The sequence below is a fragment of the Epinephelus lanceolatus genome, chromosome 4, assembly GCF_041903045.1.
Source record: "Epinephelus lanceolatus isolate andai-2023 chromosome 4, ASM4190304v1, whole genome shotgun sequence".
In the NCBI taxonomy this organism is placed as follows: Eukaryota; Metazoa; Chordata; class Actinopteri; order Perciformes; family Serranidae; genus Epinephelus; species Epinephelus lanceolatus.
Window position 1 is genome coordinate 640,480 of NC_135737.1, and position 12,613 is coordinate 653,092.

Below are 12,613 nucleotides of genomic sequence, written 5' to 3' on the forward strand. Positions count from 1 at the left end.
GCATGTGACACTGTGTATAACAAACATTGCAGAGGTATTTACAAACGTGCTTAAACGGTTCTGTGTATGAACCGTAACAGTAGTCACACACATAGGTAACGCCAAAGAAACCGGATTTATTTACAATCAGGTAATAATGGTCATTGTGCAGGTACATCCACACAGTGCTGGCGTGTACTGCGTCATGGGTTTTGTAACACTGTAGGTGTTTACGCCCTGAACCATGGTGGAATACTACGATTTTTAGGTTTAAGTGATTTTCAAATTTTGTGATATCAGAGAGCGACACCTTGTGGGTTTCATCAAATCCTACAGCGCTATGCAGTTGTTTAGCATACTGCATTTTATCAGTGGCAGACAAGCTTTCATTAACAAAATGGGCGAGACAAAGAGAGAAACAAAGACTGTTCTGAGACCCATCGTTTTCAGGGTTATACAGGTGCCTTCCCTTCTTAGATAAAATTTCATCATAAGGGACGCTTCCTAGCCTCAGTCTAGAGCCAGCACCACTACTACCACGTGCCACGGTCACAACAAACTCCAGATCATCATCTGTCAGCGACGTGTCATTACTCTGCACAACTTGAGAGATCATCTCCAAAAACTCGTCAGCGTTATATGCGTTGTCAGAGCTTAAAACAGCTTGCACATCGCTGGCTAGAGATGGTCCTCTCAAAACCACATTTAATACACTACCTGCAGGAGAGTCCTCTAAGGCTGCACCAGTCACGCCTGACAACCTCTCTCTAACACTGTCAATTGCCTTGGTGATATTATCAAGACTAACGTCTCTGAAATCGACCCTCTGGCGAAATTCGGCAGCGTTGAATCTAGGTATGTCACGGACACACAACTGTGCACCGCCTGTACTGGTAGACGGCACAGCGGGTGTTCCTTCTACCGGATTTCCTGCACCGTGTTGACAGACCATAGAGTTACTCACAGAACCGACAGCAACATGTTCAGCAGAGACCCCACGATCACACACATTCACACCAGAGACCCCACGATCACACACATTCGCACCAGAGACACTCACGGTCCCAGAACCGACAGCAGCATGTTCAGCAGAGACCCCACTATCACGCACACATTCACACCGGAGACACTCACAGTCCCAGAACTGACAGCAGCGGCATGGTGAGGCTATATTATCATCACTGTTATTATCATTGTCACTGTTGTTATTATTATTAACACCGATTTCTACAATAACAGCAGCATTAGATGTAGCGGGAGTAGCAGCAACACCAGAACCTGAACCACATGCGTGTGGTGGTGATGGCGATGATGATGAGGATAAAATTCTGTCTCTTAAAAACAGCGCTGTTCTCTTCTCTATCCCCCGCATTCTTTTTAAAATGTATCTGGACCAGCGCATAACACTGCTGTGGCTAGCCAATACATCTGGTCCAGAGGGTGTGTTAAAACGTTCCCTAACTGTACCTATCAAAGCACCCCTCCCCTCTGTAGTGCACTGGGACGAATCGACATTATCAGTAAAATGTGTGCTTTCGTCATCGGTGTCATAACGACCATCCCAACCTGAGTGCTCATTCGTTTTTAACAGTTTCCTTGGTGGTGCCATTATCTACGTCTACTTACAGTGTGTTCCTGTTTTTCTACACAATGCGTCTACTAGATTATTTATTGATGTTGTGGTTGTGTGCTGTAGTTCAATTAAGGTACCGACGCTCTGTTTAATCAACTGTACCTGTGTATTAAGGGCTCTGTAGCGTCGCTTATTAGTTTTACTGTTCCTAATCAGGTTTCGCCACTCGCTTGCCAGGAGGAGGTATCGCTTCTCGGCAAATCTTTTCTGCCGCTGTTCACGCTTGATTAACCTAGCCTGCTGCCTGCACCTGATTTTGAGCAAAACGTTCTCTCTTGCTAGAGCAGCCTCTGGGGTGGGAGAATCAGAGGGTGAGACAGGGTCGGTAATAGGCTGAGGAGGGGTAGGTGGAGGCGGGGTGGAGGGCGGGGACGTATGGTTTACGACACTCTCAACACCGGCATCAACAACCACCCCTACTGAAGGAGACAGGGGGAGAGGGACAGGAGGCTGAGGAGGGCTGGAGGGCGGGGGCGTATGGTTTACGACACTCTCAACACCGGCATCAACAACCACACCTACTGGAGGAGGCAGGGGGAGAGGGATAGGCTGAGGAGGGGTAGTTGGAGGCGGGGTGGAGGCTTGGCCTGGATATGCGTCAACAAATACCACGCTCTCATCAACAGCATCAACAACAACACCAACAGCTGATGGGGGAGGCCTGGGAAGAGGGATAGGGGATGGAGGGGGGAGGAGGACCCTGGGGGGCAGCGGCGGGGTGGAGGCCTGGCCTGGATATGCGTCAACAAATACTATGCTCTCCTCTTCACCATTTTCAACAACAACGTCAGCAAAAACAGCGGGAGGGGGAGGAAATGAAGCGGGTATAGGTGATAATGTCAGTAAATTGGGTAAGTTACTGTGTCTGTAATCACCAGTACTGTCTAACAGGTCATCAAAATCTGGAATATAGTCATCACCTCTTAATAATGTAGGGATTGTGGGGAGATTCCCCACACACACACCTCTCCCCGCTGCGGGAGCAGAAGCAGCACCAGTATCAGCAACGCCAGCCTTCACAGGTGTACTTGTAGAAAACAGATCTTTGCTTACTTCGTGCTGATGTTGTAGGCTGGTGTCCAGTGGTGGGAAGAGCGACTCCTGCTGACTCCACAAAGCCTCTACAGATATTCCCTCGTGAAATAGCCGCCGGTGCGGAGGAGGAGGAGGAGGAGATGGTCCGTGTTCCTCACTGATCGATGCCCTCTCACGCTGCTGGGCGCCCGCTGTTCCGCCGACTTCCTCTCGGCCGTTAGGAAACGAGTTCACAGACTCCCCGACCTCCTCGAATGTGTCGTTGAAGCACTCCTCAACACTCGCTGGAGCCGGTTCTACACCGCCTGATCCTTGTGCGCTCCACGCTCCACCCGCAGATAATCCCTGGGCAACCAGTAACGCAGCTACCGCAGCGTTTGTTTCTTGCGTGGCCGTCAGCTCAGGCGGTTGAGTACTGTTTATTAAAAAAATAAAATAAAAAAATTACAACATTAACGTTATCATTATTATTAATATTATTATCATTATTAGGCTGCTATTATTATTATTATTATTATTATTATTATTATTATATATAACGATGTGTCTTACGTGAGAAATCCTTGTCCTGACGGTGTAACCCTCTGGAAATTTTCAGCTGGGTAGTCCTGGTGAATCGCCCAGGCACTGTTATGGAAAAACAAAAAAACGATATGTTAGCAGTATTCTGTATCCGACACATATTAGCATAATATTCATATAAAGTAGCATTAAAACATTATGTCTTACGTGTTAAACCCGCTAGAGAACTGATGGAGGGGTCTCAGTGGCGTGCGCTGTGCACTGTGGAGAAAGAGGAGGTAAAACAGATGTTTACAATGATGCCGTAAGCATTCCCCCATTAATGATAAATAAAATATATAAAGAAAACAGTCTTACGGTATAAAATCTCTAGCAGCAGAGGCTGGAGGGTCTGTTCTGCGCCTTTTCAACGAAAGTGAGCGTCTTTGTGCTGCAGCTGGAAAGTAATACCATTATTTAGCTAATAACACACTCTTTAAAACAATAATAATAAAATACATTCATTAGGTCAAGATTTAAAACGAAAATACATTCATTATGTTTACAATTTAATATCAGTAATAATGAAAATAAGTAAACACACACACACACGATCACACACACACACACACACACACACACACACACACAACGAAATGTTATTTTAACTTACGGCCGGTGCGGCGGGGTGCAGGGGCACGGTTTTCAACTCCGGAATCGTCAGCAACTGCACCTAATAAGGGGGATTATTACGCAAGGAGGGGCTTTTGATTAGCCAATAGCTATGGTTACCTTCGAAATCACACCCCCCAGAAGGAGGCGCTATGTTTAACCAATGAGAGCAGGATTTCATATGACGTTTGTGGGGGAGGGGAGTGGGGGAGGGGTAGGTGTACACACGCACGCGCGTTTCACGTGCACGCGCAAAGGTGGTCCCTATATGCTACTGAGGTTCCTGGTGAGTGGTGAGGCACGACTGGGTGTAGCCTATATAGCACAAGTCCCCACCAGCTAACGTTATCTTTCGTTAGCTGATAGCTAGTTTAGCTCATGCTAGCTAACAGGCTACAACTGTGGTGTTTTCATTTTATTTTCTCTAGCTGACGTTATCTGCTCATCTGGTTATCATGAGCACTCATTTTGGGTTAAAGTGGAAGTGCCCGGAGCTGCCACCCATGGTCCTGGGCAGGGCTTGAGACTTGGGATCCACTCACCTATGGTCCCGCCCGGGCCTGACCTCCGCGGCCTGGACGGATGCTCAAGTGTGGGTGAGTGGAACGGAGAGGACCACGGAGGTGAAAGAGTGAAATTTAAGGATGCCTTTGGTATGTTGTTAATGTGATTTTATGGGCAATTTATCAGTCGAGGTCTCCTCCTCTGCAAAGCAAACTGACCTGGTGGCTACAGGTAATAGCGCAGTTTTGAAACCACTGTTTTTCCGAGATGAAGGACTGATTGTTGAGCTGCTGTTAACAGTTAATGGAGTTAATGCCGGATCCCGTTATTTAACCGTTTCAACAATAAATTAAGCAGAGTGACAGACCCAAAGCCTTCAATCTGGCTAAAATACAGCTGAAATGCTAACAAACAAAAAAAAAAATACAGTGGTGAAGTTGGGATTTTTTAAATTTTTTTTTGAAGTTATGTGCTCATCGTCTTTTCTGTCTCTTGCAGGCTGCCAGGAGAAGTGGACTGGCCATCAGATATTCATTCATTCATTCATTCATCTTCTAACCGCTTCATCCTCTTGAGGGTCGCGGGGGGGCTGGAGCCTATCCCAGCTGACATCGGGCGAGAGGCAGGGTACACCCTGGACAGGTTGCCAGACTATCGCAGGGCTGACACATAGAGACAGACAACCATTCAAGCTCACATTCACACCTACGGACAATTTAGAGTTATCAATTAACCTAGTCCCCAATCTGCATGTCTTTGGAGGTCATGGAGGAAGCCGGAGTGCCCGGAGAGAGCCCACGCTGACACGGGGAGAACATGCAAACTCCGCATAGAAGGGCTCCCACACCCAGGATCGAACCGGCAACCCTCTTGCTGTGAGGCGACAGTGCTAACCACCACACCACCGTGCCGCCCGCCATCAGATATTGTTTGTGGAAATTTGAAAATAAAGTTTGTCAAATTGACTTTTGTCTCTTCATTGTGCACACTTACACACGAAATAGGGTAACAGTCAAGCTAGTTTTGAATGTTATCATTGATTTCTCACATTGAATGGTGAAATATTTGTAGTTTGAAAAGTCTGACCTAAATGAATAAAGGTCATAGTTAACGAAGCACATGAATACATTTGAACGTGGCGTGGTATTCATTTTCGATTAAAGGCCGACGTCTCAGCGACATCTTGGCAATGAGCAAACGTTCTCCCTGCTATGTGTTAATGATCTAAACTTGGTACATCGGGCCGACATCAGCCAGATGTGCTATCTGGGCTGAGTGCTGATATAGTATAACATCACTGGGACTTGTAACAGTAAAATCACTCTGCTCACAGGTGTTATAAATATAAGTACAACCGTTAATTAACCAACTGTCACACTCGCTACATTGACGCAAACTGACACTAGCGTTAAACCAAGAAGATGGATATTTTCCCCAAAATTACATTTGAATTAAATTATGAGTGGTCGTCAGGAGAGGACGAGGAAAAGAAAAGCCAGGACTCTCCAGTGCAGACCTCCAGGTGTGTTTGAATCTGGCCGTGCCAACATCCAGGTTTGCCAACGTTTCATCAGCTGAACTGGACAAAGTTACACAGTTGCAGATCAATGTAAATACAAAGTAGCTTGTGAGTTCCAGGTGTGTGTGCTGCGTTGCCTCGCAACAGACTAGGGGAACTGTTTTTTTCGCGGAGCTACATAACATACTTAAATCATTTATTTCATCACCTTTTGTTAACATTTCCTTACTCAGCACTGTTGTTTAAGCTGTTGTTGAACTGTTGTATAAAAGCAATATCACATGAGAGGTCGTGACGTTGTACTGTATATCGTCACATGGCTGTAATTGTCTTCGACACTCGGCCTGTGGCCTTGTGCCACAGTGCCCATGACCGAATCACAGCCGTGATGATATACAGTATCACTCCCTATTGCTTAATTAACTACATATATACATATATATATATATATATATATATATATATATATATATATATACACAGTACAGGCCAAAAGTTTGGACACACCTTCTCATTCAATGCATTTTCTTTATTTTCATGACTATTTACATTGTAGATTCTCACTGAAGGCATCAAAACTATGAATGAACACATGTGGAGTTATGTACTTAACAAAAAAAGGTGAAATAACTGAAAACATGTTTTATATTCTAGTTTCTTCAAAATAGCCACCCTTTGCTCTGATTACTGCTTTGCACACTCTTGGCATTCTCTCCATGAGCTTCAAGAGGTAGTCACCTGAAATGGTTTCCACTTCACAGGTGTGCCTTATCAGGGTTAATTAGTGGAATTTCTTGCTTTATCAATGAGGTTGGGACCATCAGTTGTGTTGTGCAGAAGTCAGGTTAATACACAGCCGACAGCCGTATTGGACAACTGTTAAAATTCATATTATGGCAAGAACCAATCAGCTAACTAAAGAAAAACGAGTGGCCATCATTACTTTAAGAAATGAAGGTCAATCAGTCCGGAAAACTGCAAAAACTTTAAATGTGTCCCCAAGTGGAGTCGCAAAAACCATCAAGCGCTACAACGAAACTGGCACACATGAGGACCGACCCAGGAAAGGAAGACCAAGAGTCACCTCTGCTTCTGAGGATAAGTTCATCCGAGTCACCAGCCTCAGAAATGGCAAGTTAACAGCAGCTCAGATCAGAGACCAGATGAATGCCACACAGAGTTCTAGCAGCAGACCCATCTCTAGAACAACTGTTAAGAGGAGACTGCGCCAATCAGGCCTTCATGGTCAAATAGCTGCTAGGAAACCACTGCTAAGGAGAGGCAACAAGCAGAAGAGATTTGTTTGGGCCAAGAAACACAAGGAATGGACATTAGACCAGTGGAAATCTGTGCTTTGGTCTGATGAGTCCAAATTTGAGATCTTTGGTTCCAACCGCCGTGTCTTTGTGAGACACAGAAAAGGTGAACGGATGGATTCCACATGCCTGGTTCCCACTGTGAAGCATGGAGGAGGAGGTGTGATGGTGTGGGGGTGTTTTGCTGGTGACACTGTTGGGGATTTATTCAAAATTGAAGGCACACTGAACCAGCATGGCTACCACAGCATCCTGCAGCGACATGCCATCCCATCCGGTTTGCGTTTAGTTGGACGATCATTTATTTTTCAACAGGACAATGACCCCAAACACACCTCCAGGCTGTGTAAGGGCTATTTGACCAAGAAGGAGAGTGATGGAGTGCTGCGGCAGATGACCTGGCCTCCACAGTCACCGGACCTGAACCCAATCGAGATGGTTTGGGGTGAGCTGGACCGCAGAGTGAAGGCAAAGGGGCCAACAAGTGCTAAACACCTCTGGGAACTCCTTCAAGACTGTTGGAAAACCATTTCAGGTGACTACCTCTTGAAGCTCATCAAGAGAATGCCAAGAGTGTGCAAAGCAGTAGTCAGAGCAAAGGGTGGCTATTTTGAAGAAACTAGAATATAAAACATGTTTTCAGTTATTTCACCTTTTTTTGTTAAGTACATAACTCCACGTGTGTTCATTCATAGTTTTGATGCCTTCAGTGAGAATCTACAATGTAAATAGTCATGAAAATAAAGAAAACGCATTGAATGAGAAGGTGTGTCCAAACTTTTGGCCTGTACTGTATATATATATATGTAAGGGATAATAGTGAGCCGGTGACTGTTGAAAAATAACTCCCGACAGGGGAAGAGGATGAACCCAGTTAAAGAGTACCCACCCAGCCGGGACGCTCTAAAACTAAGGCGAGCGCGCCCACAAGGAGGCAGGGATCATTTCATTCATTCTATTGGTTGGGGGATTTTGACAGGGTTGTTACACAAAAAATTCCAAGAGCAGGGCAGAAATCTGAGAGCAGAAATTCCACAAGCGCACAGAAACAGTTTGAGCGCGAGGAGAAAAACAGAAGCTCGAGCAGGAAATCTGTGCGAGCAAATGGTATCTGAGTGCGGGCAACATGGTATCTGAGTGCAAGCAACATGGTATCTGAGTGCGAGCACACAGTTTGAGCAGAAACAGAGTAGATCCAAGTGCAAGCAGAGGCTATTTGAGTGCGAGGGCAGGGTGAAATCAATAAATAATGCTCTCAAACTGATAGACCACTCTCTTGAATAAAGACAGGGATAAAGCTCCATACTGTAACCAGAGTTATTTGTAACCGGAGTCCAGGGTGAACTTTTTGGAAAAGTCCGGTGTCAGCAGTCATGTGTGGACAGCATAACCACAGTTATTTTGTCTCGTCTCCATTGTATGACGTCACAGTGTGCAACGTAAACAGAAAACAGCTGTGTTATTACCCGAGCCAGTGTGTGCGAGAGACGATTTGAGGATGGACCTAAACAAAATACTGCTGCTATTTAGCAGCATATCAGCACTTTGTGGTTGTATCATACAACTAACGCTACTCAACCACATCCAGCAACAGAGGCGCAAGAGTGTGCTGCTCCTGCTGCATAATAGTATGCTTGTTGCTGTTTTTCTGGTAATGACGTTTTACTGTCTTCTGATTGGCTACAATGGCCTTACAGTTAGGAGTTATATCACCACCTACTGCTTTGGTATGTGTATTACATTGCTTGATAGTGGAATTTGCGGTGTCATGTGGACGGAGGTATTTTTATTACACCGCTTGTATGGACGCAGATTTTTTAAAAACTGGAGGCCAAAAAAGTTCGGTTTTAAAAATACCTGTGCTCGTGTGGACTAGGCCTTAGTGTGTGTTTCTCCTCCTCTCTGTGCCAGTTTGTAGTACCTCAGTGTCTAACGTTCCAGCCTTCAGTATTTCCTAGTTTTCTATTTTACTGTTTTTTTTGGGGATTATTGCCTGTTTGCTGACTTCTGCCTTTGCCTTACCCCTTTTGGATTTGCTTGCCTGGATTGACTGATTACTGTGTACCGAACCATCCTTTTGGTAAGTAAACTGTGAATTGTTTGAACACAGAACTGCTTTTGGAGTCATGCTTTTGAGTCCTGCTTTTTGTGGAGTACCAGTTATTACACTCTTGTAGCATGGAGTGAGGACTTTCAGTTAATGATGTATTAGTTCTGTCAAGTATTGCTCATCTAAAAAGCGTTTTACCCCTAAAGTAAGACGTGGGATGCAAAATATGGAGACGCCTAAATCTTAGTTTTGTTCATCAGTTTATTAAAGATCAGGAATTAAAAACATCTGACCAGATGATTCTTTTTTACCCAAATCATTTTTTTTCTTTAGATATCTTCAGATAAGAAGTTTTTTGCTCAAACATCCAAATTGGAATAGTCTTGAGAAAGCTGGTTCCCTTACTGAGCAATTCTTGATAAAATTTCAAAACAGAAAACAAAGAAAGACTGATATCCAATGTACATAGAGCATTATCTAATGTGAAGACAGCACTTCATGTCAAGTAAACATTAGAAGGGGAACTTAAATTGGAAATTAAGTGAGGAGGTTTGGGAAAATATATCATCAGAAACTGAAAGAAAGATATGAATTCATAGTTATGGAGAGAGTTCCAGTGAAAAGTAGCAAACAAATTTTTTAGAACCCTTCACATTCTTTTTAAAGTAGATACCAGTCAAACGAGTGCATGCTGGAGGAACTGTGGAGAAGAGTCTGCAAACCACACACATATATTTTGAAAGTGTCCTCTCTCGATAATTTCTGGAGGAAGACATTTGACTCACTTAAGAAAATATTAGGCTTTCAGGGACTCGTTGTTGGCCATCCCAGACGCGGTGATGAGCAGGAAAAAGATACTTACTGCAATTCCTCTTGCAGCAGCCATGAAGGCTATAACACTGGGTTGGCATAAAAAACCCTCCAACTCATGACACATGGCTGTCAGTTAAAAGAATTTACACAATGGAAAAAATTACCTTCATGCTAAGACTGCAAAATGAACAACTCACAGACTGATGGGCACCATGGCTAAAAGTGATGGGGGTGGCAAGGAGATAAGCAGGCTTGGGGGAATCTTTTGAGTTTCACCAACCAATATGTAAGTAACTTTCTGGAGATGTGTTGGGAGATTGCGGCCACCAAGGTCAGGGTAGTCTCGCCACCAGACAATCAGAGATCTCTGCCTTCTGATAGTCTGGGGACACTCCATTCTAAAGTGTGTTTAACACACCGGAGAAAACGGCCGGCAACAAAGCAATGCCTCTTGCATTTTTTAAAAGGACACCACTCCCGGAAATGTGCGCTCCCGCTTTTCTCGTCCGCAAGGAAACAAACACATAGAGAGCTTGAAAATGGATGCCAAGAGATTTAACTCCGTTTTATCAAACGTGTGCTCAGTCCACAAGATTGTGAAAATGAAGGACTTACAGCGACTTTGTTTAAAACTTTTAACGCAGTCGGACTATGTTTATGAGCACAAGAGTTCAGCAAGCCACCGAAGGACCGCCCTGCGGATTTACGATTGGTTCTGCAACGTAGGGAGTTTTTTTAAACTCTGAAGTTGTATCCACCCATCTAAACACAAAATCAGGGAGAAAGACGTCAGTCTTTAGTTAAGCAAAGCGCAAGGTCAGGGTGATGTTTTTTTTATATGGTTTCTGGTGTGTATGTTTCTCATCTGTCAATATAGCTGGTTTTGTTTGTTTTGTTATGGTCATTTTTTGTTTTATTAAAATCAATTTCATTGTTACGCCCCACCCTTAGGCGGCCATATGGAGCGAACTAAACTCCAAAAACTGACCCAACAATAACCACACAAACACCTTTAAAACATTAAAATCCATGGGATTTATTAGAATTAAAACAGGCAAACAAGACAACAAAAACCCCATGGTGAGAGGCAGCGGGACCAGCAGTCCCCACACCAGAGCCTCTCCCCTCTGCTGCTGGCGCAGGAGCTCTTAAACACCTCCTCCATGCCAGGTGTGCTGCACCTCCTTAGGTAATGCAGCACACCTGAGCAGATCTACAAGGGAGGGAAAAGGGACAGCAGCACAGAAGACATACAGCCATAACATTCATATTATTGTTATTTTTTGGTTCTATCTATTTATTACTACTATTTACTCTACTTATTTTTTTTTTTTCAGCTAATGATTTTATAAGCACATTGTTTTTAAAAAGGCTTTGTCTCATGATGGGTAACACAGATAAACACCTGTATCTTGTATATTTTGACTGTGACTGAATACTCTAGTGTTAAAAAAAAAAATAGGTCCAGTGTGTTACCCATTGTTAATTTTTTTTAATGTTTATTAGTTTTAGTCACATTTTATTCATTTTTATCCTTTATAGTGAAGTATCAAAAATCGGTGCCTGGAAGTGGGCCTGTAGGCTCCCGACCTTGAACCTCTTGTCTCTTGTCAGTTGTTCTCAGATGTCGATTTGGTACCTTAGGCTCAGCTGGCAAATACTTAAAGAAACACTGGAAACAGGCAAAGTCCGATGCAATCAAGTTTAATGTGTCAACAGGCTTTAACACATACAACTTAGCGAGTCAGACTCCGGAGTGTGACTGCCAACCTGCTCTCAGAACCCAGGCTTATATGCTGGTGGAGATTCAAATGAGTCTCCACCTCTTTTTGCTAATCTTTCCCTCTTAAGTCCAATTCTATTGGTGGAAAACCTTTCTTTGTGTCCAATTCTGATTGGGCCCATTTTTAATGGTGTAATGCAGCCTGGAATTTCCCAAGTTTTCTTCCCTTAGGTCTGGTCTCGCTTTCACTCTATTTTTAAAAAACATGTGTATTTTGGGGACTTTTCTATACAGTCCTCAGTGCTTTCAGTCTTATGCAAGGTGAACCTTTAGAGTGCAATCTGTGAATGTGTGTATGTATTACAGCATTTGAGTATGTGTTTCATCGTTAAACAAGACACAGTGTGTTCTTTCAGTAGATGCATACAACATGATTACATAGTCTGGTGCTATGGTGCTATGAGTACTTTTACACATACAGCAATGTTTTACCATATTTAAATGCAGATTAATGATCATATAAGTTTCTTAATCAATTTATACATCTTAACCTTGCTGCTTGATTTGTTGGCTCAAACTTTTACACTACAATAGTTTAAGTCTAGTTTTAGTCGATGAAAATTCATGACATTTTAGTCAAAATGTTTTCTATATTTTTTTTAATCTTTAAATGAATCCAGTTATACGGAGCCCCTAAAGTCCCCAACAAAGAAAAAAAAACTATTTCGTGCGCACGAGATACTAACTCGAGTGCACGAGATAAGCTAACTCGAGCGCACAAGATAGTATCTTGTGCGCAGGAGATAAGCTAAATCGAGCGCACGAGACACTAAAATGTGCGCTCGACATACAATTATTTCCGACGCTG

The 12,613-nt window shown here is 43.6% G+C and overlaps 1 protein-coding gene across 1 annotated transcript; it reads right to left on the reverse strand.

Moving 5' to 3' along the window:
- Positions 1–240: 240 nt before the first annotated feature.
- On the reverse strand, positions 241–4,001 carry LOC144462783 (uncharacterized). The gene is made up of 6 exons (XM_078167466.1): positions 3,941–4,001; positions 3,822–3,881; positions 3,527–3,605; positions 3,377–3,430; positions 3,200–3,274; positions 241–3,062 (listed from the first exon to the last, which is right to left on the reverse strand). Exons 1-6 carry the CDS (start codon positions 3,999–4,001, stop codon positions 1,598–1,600), a joined length of 1,794 nt encoding a protein of 597 aa, XP_078023592.1. The 3' UTR covers positions 241–1,597.
- Between the last annotated feature and the right edge of the window lie 8,612 nt (positions 4,002–12,613).